Source organism: Asterias amurensis, chromosome 14 (genome assembly GCF_032118995.1).
Source record: "Asterias amurensis chromosome 14, ASM3211899v1".
NCBI classification, from domain to species: Eukaryota; Metazoa; Echinodermata; class Asteroidea; order Forcipulatida; family Asteriidae; genus Asterias; species Asterias amurensis.
In genome coordinates, this window is record NC_092661.1 from 17,632,219 (window position 1) to 17,654,208 (window position 21,990).

General features: G+C 38.0%; 2 protein-coding genes across 2 annotated transcripts in view; both read right to left on the reverse strand.

The window, feature by feature from the left end:
• LOC139947589 (syntaxin-binding protein 5-like) overlaps positions 1–19,210 on the reverse strand; it is an 87,859-nt gene extending 68,649 nt beyond the window's left edge. The window contains exons 1-2 of the mRNA XM_071945536.1: positions 18,951–19,210; positions 18,613–18,710 (exon numbers count right to left, since the gene is read on the reverse strand). Of these exons, the coding sequence (XP_071801637.1) occupies positions 18,613–18,710; positions 18,951–19,073 (221 nt within the window). The 5' untranslated portion in view covers positions 19,074–19,210. The remainder of the gene's footprint in view (positions 1–18,612; positions 18,711–18,950) is intronic.
• Positions 19,211–19,975: 765 nt separating this feature from the next.
• Positions 19,976–21,990, reverse strand: part of LOC139946795 (midasin-like) — a 96,196-nt gene continuing 94,181 nt past the window's right edge. Inside the window, exon 96 of the mRNA XM_071944495.1 lies at positions 19,976–21,812. Within this exon, the coding sequence (XP_071800596.1) occupies positions 21,627–21,812 (186 nt within the window). The 3' untranslated portion in view covers positions 19,976–21,626. The remainder of the gene's footprint in view (positions 21,813–21,990) is intronic.

Below are 21,990 nucleotides of genomic sequence, written 5' to 3' on the forward strand. Positions count from 1 at the left end.
AATAATTGTTTTGAGTAAATACCAAGTGTCCACTGCCTTTAAATACCCCTGTAAGGGCCATTAATTCTTGATTGTGAAGGTACATGGTGCAGCATCATAATTATAAACACAACTTTGCACTAATGTCACTGTTTTGTTTTTTTTGGTTTTACAGCCACTTTCAAATTCAATATTTATAATACTTCTTTTTCTAAACATTTCCCCACCCACAGAAAACAGGTTCATTTTTTTATTCATGCCTCCAGCAATTTCACAAAGTGGTTTACACTTTGTAAAGTGTAACAGTCTTGGTGGAAGTTTGTTTCAATTTTTTTGTTGCTGTTTTTAAATGCTGGAAAGGTTATTCAGTCCTGTGATTCACACCTTTTTGAAATAAAATATATTAAACTACAATGTCAATTGTTGACAATTATAATGGCGCACATTATATCCCATGTACTGTATGTAAATATATCTGACATGAACTGAAGCTCCACTTTATATTTTCTATTTCTTTATTAATCATAATATTTAATATCTCAAGGCCGGACAGCCGCTTCAAGGTGAGGGCTACACTTGTCACTGATTTGGGCATCGCATGGGGCACGTTGCTACAGGGGCTAAAACAGGACTACCCCCTTCACAGTCCGCAAGGGTGTACGGGCGTTAAAAAAACCACAAGACTGCACGACTTGTACTATGTGTACCTCAAAACTTTGACTAGACCAAAGAATTTGCCACAAGACCGGAATCCAAATGAGGCCCTTACATGTATCTACACAGTTTCACAATTTAGCTATTTTCAGAACAAGCACTTAAAGCCATTGGACCCTTTCGGTACAGAAAATAAAAAATAAAAATTCACAGATTTACAAATGACTTACAGGGTATACCAGAAGGTAGTCGTGAAAGACTTCTCTTGAAATATTATTCCATGAAATGCTTTACTTTTTGAGAAAACAGTAAAACAATATCAATTCTCTATATCCAGAATGATGGATTTATTTTAAACACATGTCATGACACGGCGAAACATGTGGATACAAGGGTGGGTTTTTCCTTTATTTTCTGCCGACTACAACGTCAGATTGAGCCTGAATTTTCACAGGTTTGTTATTTTATATAGAAGTTGTGATACACGAAGTGTCAGCCTTGGACAATCATGTTTACCAAAAGGGTTCAATGGCTTTAAAAGGGTCTGGGTACTTTTTACACAATGTCCACAGATTTATATGAAGCTTAAACAGTGTGAAGATAATGATAGTAGAAAGCTTCCCTTAAAATATAACTTGCAGAGGTGCTGTATTTCTTGAGAAATTAGTAAAACAGTGTCACAAAACAAATTTGAGTCTCAGTCTTAATGTAGCATGTTAAAACGTACTAACTAGCATGTTAAAACGTACTAACCACTTATGGTATTTTACCATTATACCATAACTGGTTAACACGTTTTTATATGCAAAATAACTTTCCTCTCCCTGAGACCGAGAGTGAGACAAAAAATATTTTGGTGACTTGTTTTTGGTCATTTCTCTAAAACTTCAGCACCTCAGCCAGTAATATTTTAAGGGAAGCTTTCTACCATCATTATCGTCAAACTGTGTTAGTTTAATGTAAATCTGTGGACATTATGTTTTGTGTTAAAAAAAGGTTTATCTCATTTTTGTAACGGGTAACACGCTACAACCTATCAAACAGTTTCAACGGAAATGAACAATTGTATAAACTTAGCAGTTTAAACTTTAAATGCACTGATTTGTTATTAATCAAGAACACCAGGGGCCAATTTCATAGAGCTGCTTAAGCAAAAAATTTGCTTAAGCACGGAAATAGCTCGCCTATTTTACACATGTTACTGGCCAAAATTTCCTGCCATATACATTGCTTATGACTAGTATTAAGCTGTTGTTTACTTAGCATTACAATTGAGTGGAGTCTTGGCCGGTAATCTGATTTTACTGAGCCATGAATTTTTTGCTTAAGCAACATTTTTTGCTTAAGCAGCTCTATGAAATTGGGCCCAGACTGCCATATAATCATTAAAGTTTACTGGCATGATGCTAAAATCAATGGCCTGTACATGTAGCAGGTCTACGGACCAGTGTTACTTTCGAGCCCTGTTGTAGGCATGGGTACCATCCACTGGGAGCCTGGCTGGTAGAGCAGAGTTGTACCTTTCCAACTTTTCAAGAAGCATCTATGGTTAAGTGCCTTACCCAGAATTCAAACCCACACTCGGGGGCAAATTATCATAGAGCTGCTTATAATCACAAAAAGTAGCTAAACACAATAAAATTGTGCTTACCAGTTACAAGGTTACCAGCCAAACTAGCAGCCAAACTGTGTGGGGCATTCTGGACCCCAATTGTGTACGTTTCCCTGAGCACCCTTAATTGAAAAGCGCTCCTCAGAATCTTGTCAAGCAGTGTTTATCTTTGGTTTTAAAAGCTCTACTGTGCAGACCAGGGCATTCTATTCCACAAAATTGGGTTTGCAGACATTTTCATTTGATCATGTGTGTTCCTGTCCGAGGCATTGACCTCAATCCCCCACAATGCAATTGGCCCCAGGTCACTTCCTCGCATCGTCATGGCAACAGCTCAATTGCTTGACGGTGGACCAGCAGAATGTAATATGTAGCGAGAACATTAGCCAGAAGGGGCTTTACATGGTACGCTTTTAGCCAAATGGATTGCTTTTGTCTAATGGTATTACATTTTGCCCAGGTTTGTTATTAAGCTTTTTATGTATTCATGACAGACAGGAAGATCCAGCAAGTTGTGCTCTGATCTCTTATCTTGTGTGTCTGTTCGTTCGCTTGTTTGTTTATTTGTTTGTTTGAATGATCTTCCCGTTTAGGGAACGCGACAAATTCCCACAAGGGGATATAAACACCAAGCTGGCAACAGCCAATCTTTCTCATACAACCGATTCAGCCTTCCTCATGGCCGACCGTGTTTCTTTGCAACGTATGAGGAAAACCGTACATTTTTTGAGGCATTTAAATTATCTATCTATACATTTGCATTTTATAACAAACACTTTTCAAAGACCAACTCGACCAATCCAAGGCAACGTGTTCCTTTAACATACATGTACATGTACAACCTGGGAAGCCGGTGTGGCAGGAGATTATGTCCCCCCAAAATGTACAAAATCTATACAATCCCTTTTGGTTTTATGGTCATTAATTCTTGTAGCAGTTACCAATAAGGTACTATGATTTGAAGCATTTGACAAAACTTCTCCTTGAAAGACCGAGGAGGGTTAACATTGTACACAAAATCAATGAGGAAATTGGGGGAAAATTAAACAATAGAAAAAAGAAAAAAAAGAAAAAAAAAGACGAGTCCTTAATTAACCGAGCTGACAACCAGTGTGTATGTGCATAATGAACATTATACAAAGTGTAGGGCCTACTGTATGTAAAAGCACTTATCAACGGCGATATAGAGGCAATCAGGGTAGGTAATAGACCAATTAAGACCATAAGCCCCGCCCATCAAACTGTCTTCACTGGTACCCATACGACTATCAGTGGGTAATGTGGATTAAACATAGAACATGTAGTAGACAATTCTATGCCCGACCATTGGCTCCCTGTTCGTAAAATAAATTTGATTCTACAATGTGTAGCTCTACATTGGATTTGTAGCACATATGCAAACAAAATAATACTAATAACCGTATTTATAACGCGCCTTTTGCCAAAGGATACAAAGCGCCAGGTATTATTACTGCAAGGAGTGGGGCGAATTTTGAGATATAAGACCTAATCCTTAAGCACCATGTAATGGTTTACAAGGTGCTGCCAATCCAGCCACGAACACCGAGGCGAACCACTTCTCTTTTCGATAAGTGCACTGGGTTCTTTTACATCCGAAGGACAAAGCAATGCTTATGTGTCTTGCTTAAGGATACAAGTGTCACGGCTTGGGATAAAGAGAACAAATTTGTAACACACACGTACATGTACTGTACATGTACATGTTTGGTGAACGCATGTGACAATGTACAATACATTACGCAAGTTAAATTAGTATAAATATCACCAGGCCATAAAATAGGGAGCTTTCGCATGGGATACGGTTAGTGCGACGAATACGTCATCATTATGACGTCAAACGCCACTCGCTATCCGCTATACGTGCAGACGACCCTGATATCCTCCATGCTACACGCAAGTAGGTTACCAATAGCTAAACGTATTGCGTATGCGTATCTGTTCCCATGCAAAACCTGCCTATTAACTCATGTCATACCCACAGCAATTGCCGTGGTGCACTGTGCTTTTGCAATGGTGCCCTTTGCAAAGTTCAAATACAATTACATTTTCCTGGTGCCCCTTACCAGTGAATTGCTGTGCCCCTTCAAGAGTGAAGTGGAAGTGTCGTGGCCGAGCGGTTAAGATCACCGAATTCAAACTCTGGTGTTTCTGATCAGCGGAGTGTGAGTTTGAATCCAAAGCCATGACACTTGTATCCTTAAGCAAGACATTTAACCATTGCTTCGTCCTTTGGAGGGGATGAAGCCGTTGATCCCATGTGTTGTGTAACACATGTGAAAGAACCCAGTGCACTTATCGAAAAGAGATAGGGTTCGCCCCGGTGTTCCTGGCTGCAGCTGCTGTATGCGCCGTAGCACATTGTAACACTTATAAGGTGCTATCTAATTGGGTCTCAAAATTCATCACTGCAATAACCTATCTTTCTGAAAGTTTGTATATAACTCAGCGCCTTGAGTACCTTGTTTGGTAGACACGTGCGCTATAGACGATGTGACCTATGTTTACATTCACACCCCCTCTGTTGAAAAAACACCGTATACATGTACGTCATGTTTCGCCGGGCAAAAAGACACGTAGTCATGGTAAGATTGCATACACTTTCTAGCTGGCTGCCAAAACACAAACGTTTTGCCCGGCGGTATGCGCGCGAATCATGTAAATGGTTTTCGAGTGACGTCAGTGGTCACATCATCTAAAGACTTCGATATTATTATAATTATAAGTTCAAGGCCTGCACACGTTCATGCACCTATAACATGCGCATGTGATACACATAATAATAATAATAATAATAATAATAATAATAATATACCGTTTTTATATAGCGCTTTTCACGCTGGAGGGCGTCTCAAAGCGCTTCCGACAATATTACCCCTGGTCACCGGGCCTTAAATCATTCTTTAAACCATCTCAGCTCCCTGGGGAGTATACAGCCTGTGCGACAAATACATGCGCTACTCGGCTAAACCAATCACAAGAACCACCTCTGCCCTCACAGGTACCCATTTACCCCTGGGTGGAGAGAAGCAATTATAGTTAAGTGTCTTGCTCAGGGACACAAGTGTCACGACCGGGATTCGAACTCACACTCTGCTGAACAGAAGCATCAGAGCTTGAGTTCGGTGCTCTTATCCACTCGGCCACGACACCCTACATACATAATGTGTATTGTGTGCATAAATACCGGTACATGTACAAACTAGATCCATTTTTAAACCCAGTTTAACAAAAAGACGCCTCGATTTCCACCTAGGCCTGGAACCTTGTGAAATTTACTACTCGATTTAGTTGCTCCCCAAATAGTCACAACTACGACACTAGTTGCGACTTATTTTGAATTCTCAAGATGCATTGTGGCAATGTTTGCTGCAGGCGCAATATAGTAAAATTAAAGCTAAAAAGATTGAAGGATCACCGACATCTGATTTTGTTTTGTAAGAAAATGATGTTGTCATGAATAGTCATGAGCGACACAACTGGTTCACCGAACAGGTAGTCACAACTATTTTTGGACTATTTTTTAGTTGCGACTACGACACTAGTCGCATTAGTCGCCCAGGCCTACTACATGTATTACTCAATTTATTTCCACATCTCAATCTTTATCACAATATTCTATGATTGACTGGTGATTTTGTAAACCACATGAAAGACTTTGGATCATTTTGAACTTAAAAAGTTGCTATTTTTTGGAAGCGCCTTGCTGACATGGCAAATTGCAATGTTTCTTTACTACATGTACATGTATGCCATGTACCGTACATGTACAGGTATACAGCGACATAATTAATTGGTCTGATGACCACTGGATCAATTAAGGAATAACCAGCATCAAAGAAGCTTAGTGTGGTCATACAAGACTCAATCTAGGTGGACTCAAAGTGGAATGAGCAATAATCAAGGCTTTATAATTGCCCCGACCGTTAATGTATGTACAATGCAATTCTACGCAGTTTTATGACCCACCTGTTTAAAATAATAATGTGTAAACAGGTAACACACTTATAAATGCCCTTTTCACACGAGAGCTATTTAGCGGGGGACCCTTGCTAAATTGCAGCATGGTTGTAAAATTTTACAGAATGTACCTCATGTGAAAGGGCAACAATTTTTTCTACTGTCCAAATTCACTTGCAAAATCTTGTCAAACATCGCTACATTTTACGACCATGCTTATAAATACAAGGGACCTCAGTTGAATTGCTGTTGTGTGAATCTAATATAGGATTTGAGGCATTGCATGGTGAGGTATCAGTATGTTTGTAACACACTTCTAAAGCCCTTTTCACACGATAGCAATTTACCAAGGATCCAATTTTAGCATGGTCGCCAAATTGCACCTCGCGTGAAAGGACAACAATGTTAAAGGAACACGTTGCCTTGGATCGGTCGAGTTGGTCTTTGAAAAGTGTTTGTAACCGTTTGTTATAAAATGCATATGATTACATGTAGAAAGATATTTTAAAGTAGAATTCATGATCCACACAAGTGTCACTCGAAATTGCATGGTTTTCCTTTTACCTCGTCGACAAACACGGTCGGCCATTTACAGGAGTCAAATTTTTGACTCCCATAAACGGCTGACCATGTTAGTTCGCAAAGTAAAAGGAAAACCACGCCATTTCGAGACAAATGTGTGCGGATCATTGTATTCTACTTTTAAAACATCTTTCTAACCATGCATTAAACGGTTACAAACGCTTTTCAAAGACCAAATTGACCGATCCAAGGCGATGTGTTCCTTTAGAAGGACTGCAAATCTAAGGAAGCCTAACCCTTTCCTTTTATGCACAGGTTGATTAAAACTGAAGATCTGGAAAACCAATATTGTACATGTTCCCTTTGATTAAAGACATCATTAGTATCTATTCTGCAGTCTGGATGCTATGCAAGTCAATCCTTTTACAACATTGTGCATATTTGTGTACTGTCAGCTACATGTACGTACAGTAGGATTGACTGACGTCATCTACTCAGTCAATAGACTACTCTACATGCACATATTATAATAATTCGCACTGACAGGGAAAACAGAATCAAAATGTGTACATCAACAAAAAAATGACAAAGCATCATCAGAGCTAACTTGTAGTATAAAATGAACTGTGTACATTTGCCCAGTTCATTGTACATTGTACACTGTTGTATTTTTAACACTTGTTGTAATTGAACTGTGGGCTACAATTAATGTACCATGTCATTAAACAAAAATTACATTGAGTAAAACCAAGGCCCTTATAGCAAGGTAATCAGTATTGTCCAAAGGCCCACACTTCCTGTATCACAACTTATTATAAAATAACAAACCTGTGAAAATTTAGGCTCAATCGGTCATCGGAGTCGGGAGAAAATAACATGAAAACCCGCCCCTGTTTCCGCACAATTCGCCGTGTCATGACATGTGCTTTTTAAATCTGTTATTCTCAATATCGAGAATTGATAATCGTTTTAATGTTTTCTCAAAAAGTAAAGCGTTTCATGAAATAAGTTACTTGTAAATCTGTGAACTTTTAGTTTTTGTTCTGTTCAGAAAGTGTCCGATGGCTTTAAAGGGTCACACTAAAGCCTAAGGATGATCGCAGATTTTCACTCCCAAATAGACAGCGTAAACCCCTGAGTGCACGTAATATTACATGTTTGTATCATGAGCACGAGGCCCGAGGCGTGTCATGGCAGAGGGGTTAAGAGCCCCTGATTCAAGCTCTGGTGTTTGATCCGGAGAGTTTGGGTTCAGATCCCGGTCGTGACACTTGCTATGCAAAATTGGGGTGGGGGGGGGGTGCTTTCTGCTCTATCAACCAGGCTTCGGACTGATGATACCCAAGCCTACAGTACATCCGTATGGACTGTAAAAGGGGTAACCCTGTTTCAGCCCTAGGAGTAGGTGGCAACAGCCTCTGGAAAAAAATAATTGTAGCCCATTGTGTGTTGGCACTGTATACTTTCCCCCGAGTCCTGTGAACAAATATCACAGGCATGTTACTCGGGTGGAATTCGAACCCACGACCCTTGCAATTCTAGAGCAGTGTCTTACCAACTAGACAACCGAGACTGCCCGGCAGCTAGAGGCAGTTCGAATCCGTTGTTCGAAAATATTGCTTGACGAATTTCTTTGCTTAGCAAAATATTTAGTGGGGTACCAGTAACAACAGTAATTTTGACTTGTAATCTGCTTAAGTTAAAGCCATTGGACCCTTTCGGTAAACAGTATTGTCCAAGGCCCACACTTCGTGTATCACAACTTCTTGTATTGAGCTGTCTCTGATGATCTGGGGCCAATTTCATAGAGCTGCTTAAGCCAAAAATTTGCTTAAGCACGAAAATAGCTCGCTTATTTTACATATTTCCTGCCATATACATTGCTTATGACTAGTATTAAGCTGTTGTTTACTTAGCATTACAATTGAGTGGAGTCTTGGCCGGTAATCTGATTTTACTAAGCAATGATTTTTTTGCTTGAGCAAAATTTTTTGCTTAAGCAGCTCTATGAAATTGGGCCCTGTTTAAGTTAAAGCCATTGGACCCTTTGGGTAAACAGTACCAAGGCCCACACTTCGTGTATCACAACTTCTATAACAAACCTGTGAAAATTTGGGCTTAATCGGTCATCGGAGTCGGGAGAAAATAACGGGGAAACCCACCCTTGTATCCGTGCGTTTCGCCGTGTCATGACATGTGTTTAAAATAAGTCCGTAATTCTCAGTAACAAAAATTGATATTGTTTTACTGTTTTCTCAAAAAGTAAAGCATTTCATGGAATAATATTTCAAGAGAAGTATTTCACCATTGCCTTCTGTAAACCCTGTAAGTTATTTGTAAATCTGTGAATTTTTTTTTTTTTTTTCTGAACCGAAAGGGTCCAATGGCTTTAAGCAATACTTAGCAACATTTGTGTGTTTGCAGGCTTTATGAAATTGGATTTATAAACAGAGGGTATGGCCTTCATGCCCTCTGTAAGGTGTCAATTGCCTACGTTTATTTTGTGGTTGATTAAAAGAAAATGATAACATGTAATAAATAGACCCTCTAATCACAACGCGAAGCGCACATACTCGCGTGTCTCCTGATACATTGTTGATAGATAGCTAGTTTATTTCTTTTTACATTCGTGGCCAACAACCACATTACAGTAAAAATTACAATTCATACAAAAATGGACACCATTTTGTGTGTCAAAACGTGCACAAATAGATGGTACACATGTTTACGCACCTTTTTGGCCCATTCCTTTTGTGCCTGTTTTGACACACAAAATGGCAGACAGGAGATGTGTGTGTAATGTGAACTGCGCGTTGTGAATAGGGTTTATTGGCGGAGGGAGAACACTCATTGTTATCCTCAAGTTGTGGCATGACGTCGTGTACGCATCCACTAGCAAGGTCACAGTGGGTACCGTCCACAATTTGATAGACTTGATGACAAGTCGTTAGGCGCTGCCTACTTGTTACAAACACACATTCTGCTGTTCAAAAACAACAATCACGTGCGATTATACATATACACTCATGCAATACATATTGGGATCAAGGATGAGTGTACCGTCCCCGTAACCGCACTTAAAGCCATTGGACCCTTTCGGTAAACAGTATTGTCCAAGGCCCACACTTCGTGTATTACAACTTCTATATATCAAATAACAAACCTGTGAAAATTTGGGCTTAATCGGTCACCGGAGTCGGGAGAAAACAACGGGAAAACCCACCCTTGTATCCGCGCATTTCGCAGTGTCATGACATGTCTTTAAAATAAATCCGTATTTCTCGTTAAAAAGAATTGATATTGTTTTACTGTTTTCTCAAAAAGTAAAGCATTTAATGGAATATTTCAAGAGAAGTCTTTCACCACTACCTTCTGTAAACCCTGTAAGTTATTTGTAAATCTGTGATTTTTTTTCTTTTCTTCCTGTACCGAAAGGGTCCAATGGCTTGTTAAAACAACTACCGATTTAATTTCAAGACTACAATTTGAAAGCAGACACCAACCCCTTAGAACAGACCTGGAATTACACCCACAGGAGGCCATTGGTACCCTTCAAAAGTTTCCAATAGACTTCAAGATTTTCCAGTGGAAGTGCCCTTTGCAAGATGAAAATGCCCTTGCCCTTTCAGCAAGTTCAAAGATGAAATTTCAGGCCTTTCTCAGAAAACTGTTTCAAAGGTTTTGGGATGAAAATTAAAATCCAAACCATATTCCTTCGAAAGGAAATCCTTTCTCAAAATGGCCTTGCCTTTTCAGCAAGTTAAAAGATGAAATTTCAGGCCTTTCTCAGAAATCTGTTTCAAAGGTTTTTGGGTGAAAATTAAAATCGAAACTATATGCCTTCGAAAGGAAATCCTTTCTCAAAAACAACAGCTGTGCTTCTCTCCAAGTCAATTTTATTTTTCATTTTTCAAATATTTACCAATCCACAATCCTACATGTACCTGTAAATTTTACAAGTCAAAAGATTTCAGCAAACAACACAGTGTTGTACTAATTTGCTCATTACTAATTTCAAGTCTTGGGAATTTTTTATTTTGGTCTACAGTACTGTATGATAAGAAGTTATCACAGAACTAAAAGATTTGTCAAAATGTGGAACATTTAAAATATTCATATATCAATTAAATGAAAACATCCAAGCATCATACACTTGAGATTACATTTTATTCAAATCTCCACGTTGAGACCAATTAAGAACTCACTCTGCGGCAGTGGAGTTTAATAAACGAGAAGTCCCCTCAATCCACCAAGCCCAAGAGTCCAAGGTGATTTCCTACCTTCCGCCCAGGTATAGTAGTTAATAAGCAGGACAGAAATGATAAGTCTTCCAAATTCCGAAAAATCTAACTATTAAAGAACATAATCTTTCAATGGCAATAACACAGGGTGTTACTGCAAACCAAAATACTTGCAATGCCTCAAATCTCCACATTTAAAGGGTCTATGCACTTTTTGTAGGACAAAAAACTTAATGTCTACAGATTTACACTAAACTTACACAGTTTGAAGCTAAGAAAGCTTCCCTGAGCTTAGAAAGCTTCCCTGAAAACATTACTTGCTGAAGTGCTGTAGTTTTTGAGAAATGAGTAAAACAAATTTTTGTCTCAGTGATCATGAGACAAAAATTATTTCAGCATGTAAAAACGTAATTTCATGACATTATTTTACCCATTTCTCAAAAACTACAGGACCTCAGCAACTAATATTTTAAGGTAACGCTTTCTACTATCATTTTCTACAAGTGGTGTAAGCTTAATGCAAATCTGTGGAAATCGTGTTTTGTGCTACAAAAAGTAACCAAATCCTTTAAAGACACTCGACACTAATGGTAATTTTCAAAGACCAATCTTCTCTTATGGTGTATCTCAACATATGCACAAAACAACAAACCTGTGAAAATTTGAACTCAATTGGTCGTTGAAGTTGCGAGATAAAAATGAAAGAAAAAACACCCCTGTCACACGAGGTTGTGTGCTTTCAAATGCTTAATTTCGGGACCTCAAATTCTAAACTTGAGGTCTCGAAATCAAATTCGTGGAAAATTACTTCTTTCTCGAAAACTATGTTACTTCAGAGGGAGCTGTTTCTCACAATGTTTTATACTACCAACCTCTCCCCATTACTCATTACCAAGTAAGGTTTCGTGCTAATAATTATTTTGAGTTATTACCAATAGTGTCCACTGCCTATAAAGCCATTGGACACTTTCGGTAAACAGTATTGTCCAAGGCCCACACTTCGTGTATCACAACTTTTATATAAAATAACAAACCTGTGAAAATTTAGGCTTAATCGGTCATCGGAGTTGGGAGAAAATAACAGGAAAACCTACCCTTGTTTCCGCACGTTTCCTCGTGTCATGATTGTGTTCAAAATAAATCCGTTATTCTCGATATCGAAGTTGGGAGAAAATAACAGGAAAACCCACCCTTGTTTCCGCACGTTTCCTCGTGTCATGACTCATGTTCAAAATAAATCCGTTATTCTCGATACCGAGAATTGATTATTGTTTTAATGTTTTCTCAAAAAGTAAAGCATTTCATGGAATAATATTTCAAGAGAAGTCTTTTACCATACCTTCTGTAAACCCTGTAAGTTATTTGTAAATCTGTGAACTTTTTTTTTCTGTATCAAAAGTGTATAATGGCTTTAAAACAAGTCATGTGCATCACACATCATACAACGATCACATTGTTGTGCATTCATTGCCGATGAATGTCAAAATCACAGGAGAAACCTCTGTACATTGTACAGAGACGTAAAGGAAATCCACATAATTATATAGGCCTGAAAACTGTGAGATTTGAATACAAAGACTTTATCAATTTCTGTCATCAAATAGAGTAAATGGAACACAGCAATAAAACATTAACGGCTTCACTGTCAGTGTTTAAGTTTGTATTTAAACCCATGTTAATCACCCAGTAACAAGAGATCACAAATCAAATCCTATCTATAGATAGATGGTGAAGTGCAATACAGATTTAGGGTTTACAATCTACATTTAAAGGCAGTGGACACTATTGGTAATTACTGAAAATAATTATTGGCATAAAACCTTTCTTGGTGACGAGTAATGGGGAGAGGTTGATGGTATGAAAAATTGTTAGAAACGGCTCCCTCGGAAGTGCCGTAGTTTTCGAGAAAGAAGTAATTTTCCACGAATTTGATTTTGAGACCTCAAATTTAGAACTTAATGTCTGGAAATCAACCATCTAAACGCACACAACTTCGTGTGACAAGGTTTATTTTTCTTTCATTATTATCTCGCAACTTGGATGACCGATTGAGCTCAAATTTTCACAGGTTTGTTATTTTATGCATGTTGAGATACACCAACTGTGAAGGTTAGTCTTTGACAATTACCAATGGTGTCCACTGCCTTTAAAAAAAATGATTCATGTAATTTATTTGTAGACTGTATAGCCATGTACCTATTGGGCTTTTTCCTGCGATGCCATGCTAAAATTTACCATGAACAGCTTTTGTGTAATTCTACTGTGTCCACCTTGACTTTAAGCCGTTAGACACATTCTGAACAGAACAAAAAATTAAAGATTTACAAATAACTTACAGGGTTTACAGAAGGCATAGAGTAAGGACAGCCTTACTCTATGCAGAAGGTAATGGTGAAAGACTTCCCTTGAAATATTTATTCCCTGAGACGCTTTCCTTTTTGAGAAAACATTAAAATAATTATCAATTCTCGACATACATGTATCGAGAATAACAGATTTGTATTTTAAACACATGTCATGACACAGCAAAACATGCGAAAACAAGGATGGGTTTTCCCATTATTTTCTCGAGACTCTGATTAACCGATTGAGCCTATATTTTCACAGGTTTGTTTATATAAGTTGAAATAAACGAAGTGTGGGCCTTTGGACAATACTGTTTACCGATGCGCGATTGCTTTAAATTCTGCGACGTTTGCATAGCGTTTTACAGCATGGTTGTGGTAGATATGCACCATGGAGCTGTTCCTATATTTAATTTTAAGCGGCCCTGTTAAGTTATCGTGGCTGCGCGTCCTCTTTTCGGTCTGTTTAGTTTTACATCACAGTCGCAGTAAGTTGACAGGGAGGACAGTTTACCGTGTGTCCCCATTGTATTTAATGTTGTCATTCTAAAGAAAAGATGTAGTACTTTAGCCAAAACAAATTCCAATGGGAACAGGGCTTATATGTGCATCTCACAGCATTTAACATTTTACAGTGGATAAAAGTACTAAGCATACAACCTCCTCTGTGCAAACATGCATCATGGTGTACGCATCAAGAACTGTGCAACTGTATACAAATTGTCATCCCTAACACACATGATCCTTACTCTTTGATTGGTGGAAGCAAGTGGAACACGCATCACACTCACGTGTCATTTTTTTTTTACCCTAGATCCTAGATACGTGTTTACAACCTTAGTATTTACTGTCGCAACACTCGCAAATTTAATATTGGGCAAGTACATGTACCCATCTAATATGGAGAAAAAAAATACGCTTTGACATGTCTTTTCCAAAATAATGGTTCCCTGCCCATTACTCCAAACAAGGCCAGGTCTTTCACATCAAGAATAAGTTTGGTGTCTATGGAGTCGTGGACTAATATGCCTGGGCGTCTAGTGAAATTTTCGACACGACTAGTCGCCCCTCAAATAGTCGCGACTACAAACCTAGTTGCGACTAATTTTTAGCTCTCAAGATGCTTTGCTGCATAATGTTTGCTGCAGGCGCAAATGGTAAAATTCAGCTGGAAGGATTAAGGGATTGTGTCACTGATGTCCGATTGTGTTTTGTAAGTAAATTATGTTGTCCTGAATAGTTATGAGCAACACAACTGGTTCACCAATCAGGTGAACTATGTATGAAGTAGTCTGTGCTGCGTGATTAACCGATAGTTGAAAAATGGTAGTTGTGACTCGACTAATTAAGCAATCAATAGTCGCGACTATGACACTAGCCGCTTACCCAGGCCTAGAGTGGACATTGTAATACAGGGTTTTATAACCAACTTGTCTCCATGTTTCTCAAGCATTTTTTTAATGAACTCTGGGGGCGTGATCTTCTTGTCTGACAAGGCCAATGACCTCAATGACCATAGAAAGTAGTGGGTCATCACGAAACCATAGAAAAAAGGATACTATTGTAAAATTATGACAACATGTGAGTCTGATCACTATACAGTTTGTAACAGCTGGGAGGTTATTTGTTTTTGGCAGAGAGATGCAGTTAGTTGTACCATGCTCCATGGTTGTGCAGTGTCTGTTTTTTCAGGGACACCTCTTTCGGTTTGCAGCAAGCTACTGAAGGTATTGAACAATCTTTTTGTACTATGTAGTTGCAGCCTAGGAATAGCATAGACTGAGTGACCCACACTGGGGCATGTCAATATGACCTTCTCTGCATGGAGAGTAATTTAATTGCAGGGCAAACCTAAAACGTGTCATGTGAAGTCGGGATGGTTTAGGTGTAATATTTATCACTTGGTAATGCACAACATGATGACAGATGTCGTCAACTACAGCCTGTCTACAGCAAATTGCTCTCTTAAACAATCTTACTTCAATCTCACAAACAATTAATGGACTTAAGATAGAGGCTTCAGTCTGTTGGTGTTTAACAAGCGAATTGAACACATTGTTTTTGAATTTGATGGCTGTAGATTTAGAAATCGACCAATCATTCTTATTGTACATAATTTTTAAATGTTTTTTGCCAGAAGTAAACAAAAATGGTTTATTTCTGGCAGAAATACTGAACACACACAGTAAGCACGGTCAACCACTGGTCAGGGGACTTGTATACATGGTATACATTGTACATTGACAACGAAAACCAGTTTGTGAGCAGAAATAGGGCCAGTCACACTGCAGCGATAACGAAAATTTGATAACGATCACGACGCAAAGAGAACAGATTCTATTGGTTGAATTGTTCCACGCAGTATACGCACACGCTCATTCAACCAATAGAATGCGTTCTCTTTGCATTGTGATCGTTATCGTTTTCGTTATTGCTGCAGTGTAACTCGGCCTTTAGGCTCAGGGTTTGGAAATAAATCTTGAAACAAAGAAGAGGGTCAAGGCCACTTGGTTGGCCCATGCGAAAAAAGACAAATTGATTAACACATTGGGGATTTGAACCCGCAACCTCTAGATTAATATGTCAGCTCTCTGCCAACTGAGCTATCTACAATCCCGTCCAAAATGCTTGGGCCACCCATTCCTACCGTTACATAACACCATTCCTGTACACTTCCCACTGACATAATTACTCTCCCCCATCCCCCCCCCCCCCTCAATGTTGACTGTAACGCAGAAGACCGTGCAATCAGAACCAACATTGAAAGGGGGCAGGGGGGCCGTGGTGCGCCGGGGGCCCAACAAGATATGGCCGGGATTGTAGATTGTGTTCATGGTGTTGTTGGCAGTCTCCCTTTTCTTGTCTCCCTTTTTTGACCAAATCAATCAGAGGGTGGTGCCAGTCAGCCCAATCTTAATCCTAACTTCATCTTTTTTAATATTATTACTGTAAAGGCGGCCTAGACTGAAGAAAAATGAACAAAACAAGACAGAGCAAAGACGAAGTCGAGCAGCTACAAAAAGGGGGAAAAAGTTGGTCTTGAGAGCACGTTTGAAGGCTGGGACATGAAGCCCATTTAATAACATATCTTTAGTTTTAAAAGCCCTACTCTGACATCTGGGTGTGATTGTATGGTTGATATCTCAATTTCTTTTAGAATTTGATATTAACAAAAAAAAAAAAAAATAAAATAAAAACACAATTTTTTATTTATTTATTTTTAAAAAATTTTTTGAGGGGGGATAACAATTAAAAAAAACCGTCCTGCCACAAAGAATGTCCCCTAATAACCATCCCTTGGTTTCAGAACCACCCACCCCTCTTTAAAGACAGTGGACACTATTGGTAATTGTCAAAGACCAGTCTTCTCACTTGGTGCATCTCAACATTTGCATAAAATAACAAACATGTGAAAATTTTAGCTCAATTGGCCGTTGAAGTTGCGAGATAATAATGAAAGGAAAAACACCCTTGTAACACAAATAATGTGTGCTTTCAGATGCTTGATTTCGAGACCTCAAATTCTAAACATGAGGTCTCGAAATCAAATTCGTGGAAAATTACTTCTTTCTCCAAAACTACGTCAATTCAGAGGGAGCTGTTTCTCACAATGTTTTATACCATCAACCTCTCCCCATTACTTGTCACCAAGACAGGTTTTGTGCCAATAATTATTTTGAGTAATTACCAATAGTGTTCACTGCCTTTAAAAAAAACACCTATCTCCCAGAAAGAAAAAAAAATATATATATTAAATACAATGTAAATGATAGCTTCAACTGTTGACTTAAAGTCTGATAAATGACTTTCCATTCTGTTGAAGATTGAAGTATACTATTTTTTAGACATGACAAATTGTGCTTAATTAAACTAAACAGTTTTTGATTGTGAATTAAAAGATCTGTGTTTACAAATCCAAAATTATGTAGATGTTACTCACATACAACTTAGTTTTTGATGGTCTTGTAAAAATTTTGATGTTCTAGTAAAATACTTTGAGCAACATGTGTACAAGCCCTGCACTCTTGTGATATTTCCCTCAAAATCCAAACTTTGTTATTTTAAGATGCTGTCAGATTTTTGGCCGATTTGACCCCAAAGTTTTCATTTAAAATTCAATAGGTATTTTGATGGGGGTCGAGAAAGTTACAAGCTTTCATTTGAGCCATTGCTCAAAAAAGTCCGCCAATTATTAGTAGCAGGGAAATAAAGTGCTCAAAATTAGTTTTTGTTGGGATCCCGACAATATATCACGTGGTGACCAATTCTTATGTGTTTTATAAGAAACGTTTAAAATTTTTGTCATGGTTCCTGACCATTAAAAGTAAAAGTTAAACTTTTTTTCGTTAGAGCGGGTGATACTCTTAGAAATACCATTCACTAAAAAAAAAAATCTATTTTTTAATGTTTGGGGCCAAAAATCTGACATAGCATCTTTAATATTACTTAGTGTAAGTTCTTGATTGGACAGTATGAGAATGTATAGTTAAAGTTTTCTTTTAAAAATCTGTATTTTATATTTAAGAATTTTGACAGCAACTAGTTTGAGTTGTCAAACTGAATGCAGTTATATTTCTGGCATTACTTGGCCAGAGTGATTTTGTTGTTTTGTGTGTAGACAATGTCGACATTTGTGGACAACAATTACAGGCTATTATGTCAATGCTGTAGAAATCAGTCACATATCTGTTCCTTTGTCAGACATATTATTTTGTGTATGTGTTTGAATCAAACAGACAAGATCAAATATGAAAATTGGGCCGTGTAAACAGTTTAAACATGTTTTAAAGAAAATGCAGAATTTTAGCCGAGTAGATTTGCCACTTTGTGAAAAAATAGTCACATATTGTAACAAGCAATTCAAGTAAGGCATATTCTCACCTTGCCTCCATTATTAATTATTCATCAACCTAAACTCTCACAACATTCGTTACTGACCGCCCCGCCCCCTTCCCATCCCTACCGAGCAGAGATATTCCACTAAAAAACTAAGATACAAATAATACTTTATGAGTGAATGTATTAAACTATCACTGTGTAATCACAACATAGTTTGAGGTTAAGTTGATCCTGACACACTGACACAGACATTAATATTATTATAATAAACAATACCAACCATTGCATTGGAATGGTGATGAACCAACCAAGGTCATTTCATACCCTGATATTACGATTATAATAAGAGTTGATGTTTAATAAAGTACAAAAGGTGATTTTACCATTGTCACCATTAGGTGTAACAATTAAAGACTACATAAGGTTTTTTTTAAAAGGATACATTCTTAGGGATCCGTTCTTTGTACCGACAGCAAGAATATTTTGCACCGGGTCGTATGCCATTGATGTTGGTTCAAATGGAAATCCATGGCGGACAACCTGCAAATTTGAAAAAGAGTTTACAATATTTTCCCCCAAAACAAAAACACGGTCATCTCTTATCCAGAAGTGCACGCGTGCAAAAATTGGTTCATAAAATCCAGAATATAGGTCCCAAAAAGCACAACAGCTGTTGGCAAACTGATGTATTTTACTAAGGGAGTCAATGACTGACACTGACAGTATGACAGAATGGTAAAGAGATGGGGAAACATGCACTGGACAACGGGAGGCACCCACCTTGCATACAGTAAAATTATCCGAGCTCAATGTTTCGGCAATTTCGGTCTCTCCTTTTGGTGTGGAATTCGACGAGCCCGATGTTAGCCCATCCAGTACCTTCTTAAAAGGGAAACGCTTCATCTTGCACACCTCAACCCTACGGCCCTTGGGGTTCGGGGAGATACAAAAATCCTCACGAAATCTCAGTATTTTCCATGGTCAACATTTTTTGATTTTCAGAAAATCAGGCCCCTTGCTTCGGCAGCCGTCAAATTGTTGTGTGTGTGTGTGTGTGTTATTATTGCATGCAATGCAGATCTCATGCAGCAGAGAGGAGGCGGCGGAGGGTGTACACGACGGGTTGCACTGCCAGTCTACTGAAGCGCTGGCCATACATACATTTGTACACACATTGTATTCCGTACATAAAATTTAGCCGTACATTTTATAACAGAGGGGGCAGCTCATACTAACACAGATAGCTAATGTTTTGCATCGTGGTATATGGAGCGCCAAATACTAAAATGTATTGGCCTACTTATTTTGAGTTGAATCTTTACGCCTACTCTTTCAAAACACAGAATACAGACGATCTTGGTAACAAGCAATGGAGAGAGCTGTTGATAGCAAAACATATTGTGAGAAACGGAGCTCCATCTGAAGTAACATGGTTTTTGAGAAAGAAGTAATTTCTCATTCAAGTAATACTTCGGCTGAAGCCTTTATTTTATAATGCATCTGAAAACTGATTTGAAAGCACACAAATTAATGCAACAATGGTGTTTTTTCTTTCATTATTCTCTAGCAAATTTGATGACCAATTGAGTCTGTTATGTGATGCATACGATGTGTTGGGATACTCCCAAGTGAGAATACCGGCCTTTGACAGTCACCAAACGTGTCCAGCGCCTTTAAAAATTCAGGGGGGGGGGATTAATTTTACACAAAACATATTCAAATTCCACTCACAAAACATACAAATCAACACAAAATTAGAAGAAAACTATTTTCAAATTTAATTTTCATCTTATTATTAATATCAATGCTTTAAAAACCAGGCACGATCTTTGGTGCTTGGGGAAAAAATGTAGGAAAATAATGTTTGAGCACAAGGGCTTACACCTACTTGTTCATGATTTATAAGTTACGGTTCATATATTTATTTTAATGCTATTTAATCACTTAATCACCATTTTGCTTTAAAAAGAAAGAAAAAAAATTGAAATCGGACTGGTGTAGAAAGAATATCATGCGTTGCAGAACCCTGAAATCCTGTTTATCTTTTAAAACAATTGTTAATATTAAACAATACAAATATAATTTTTCAATACCTAGCTACTTTGTTTAGTTTGAGAAATGACAGCAACACAATTGAGCAACTTTGTGTGCCACACTTCTGTTTGGTTTTAATAACAGGGATGAAACAGGCTGTTTAGCTGTTAAGAAAAAACATGAACTCTCAGCGAAAGCATGCACTGTTTAGCTCGAAACTTGCGAGCATGAAGCCCACTTTTAACACTTTACTTTGGTTTTAAAAGCACAAATTTCCCGAACTGGCGACAACTCATGTGTTAAGTGATAGTTGCTTCTTTTATAGAGCTTTTATATAGCAATATTCCAAAACCATGATCAAAACTTTCCTCCGATTCATTTTATATAATTTTTATAAAACCTATAGGATTCATACAAATGCTTTTGTACATAATTTTTGATTTTCCACAAAGGTGTTTTGTTCTTGCGTCACGCTCAATTTATTTTGTACATCAAATGTTTACCTAAAACCCGTTTAGTTTTAGTTGTTAGTTGTAGTGACAAATTATGAGAATTTTCAAATAAAACAAAAAATCGATAGTCGGATAGAAAAAAGCACTTTTTATTCCTGACAGGGCTTTATACTTATATTAACTTTGTAGTCTGGGATTAAGACTTAAGATAGCAAACTCTTGAACAAGGCCTGTAGACCATTCCATTGCAACGTCACAGTCAGATGACATGAAAAGCCATCAAATGCAAAATAAAACCAGACGGCCACAGTCTGTAACAATGTCACACAACTGGTCAAAAATAATATTGAATTTGTTGAAAACAAAACAATCAATCATGGGAGATACTTTAATTGATGGAAACTCAGCAAAACTTATTAAATTTTCACAGAACATCTGTTAACACGATTGAATGTTTTGCTAAAATTCGGTGATTAATGTCAACCAGCACAGGTTGTTAACAATGGAAAGGTCTACATGTATATAAGCCATTTTGAGATCGGGTGACACACTACTATCTCATTGAAGGTTTGGGTTAATCTGTCTGTATACACCCAAACCGCACAGTACACTCATATACAGAGTCAAAAACAAGTTGACCGAGATTTATGATTTAAACACAAAACAACAACTGACACAACTTTGCAAATGAAACATGGCCAATATTTACGTAAAATTTGTTTACAATTCGACTAGTGTCACTAGTAATCCTCAGAAACTAGTCGAAGCGTAAACACATTTTACGTAGGCCTAAGTATTGGCTGTGTTTCATAGAAAATTCATTTTCTAAGTTGATATTTTACCAGCCTAATATTCTTTATCCCCGGTGCAAATTTAACATCTTAAATAGTCCAAGAGGAGATATTAAAAAACTTAAAGGCTAGAGATAAGACTAGTCGGTAACTCTTTGTGAAACCCATCCCTGTGACTACTACACGTCCCCTGCTGTGACCAGCTCAAACCACTGTCTCAAGGCATCACTGAGAGTCTCTGGCATGGAGTTTATATCTTTAAGGATGATATAGAAGGGGAATGGGAAGTGTTCCATGTAGGTGCTGATCTGAGGAAGCTCCCCTGCTCCGCCAAAGATAGGGACCTTGATGTCCAGAATGGAATCCTGTTCAGACACAAGCAAAATAATAAAATAATAATAACAATAATTGTGGCTTCTTATATAGCGCACATGTCCGCTCCTGGCGCTGTAACATACAGTGTTTCCTGCAAGATGTGGGACTACGTTTTGAATTATGAGACCTAACTCTGATAGCACCATGTAATGCGTTTACAAGGTGCTG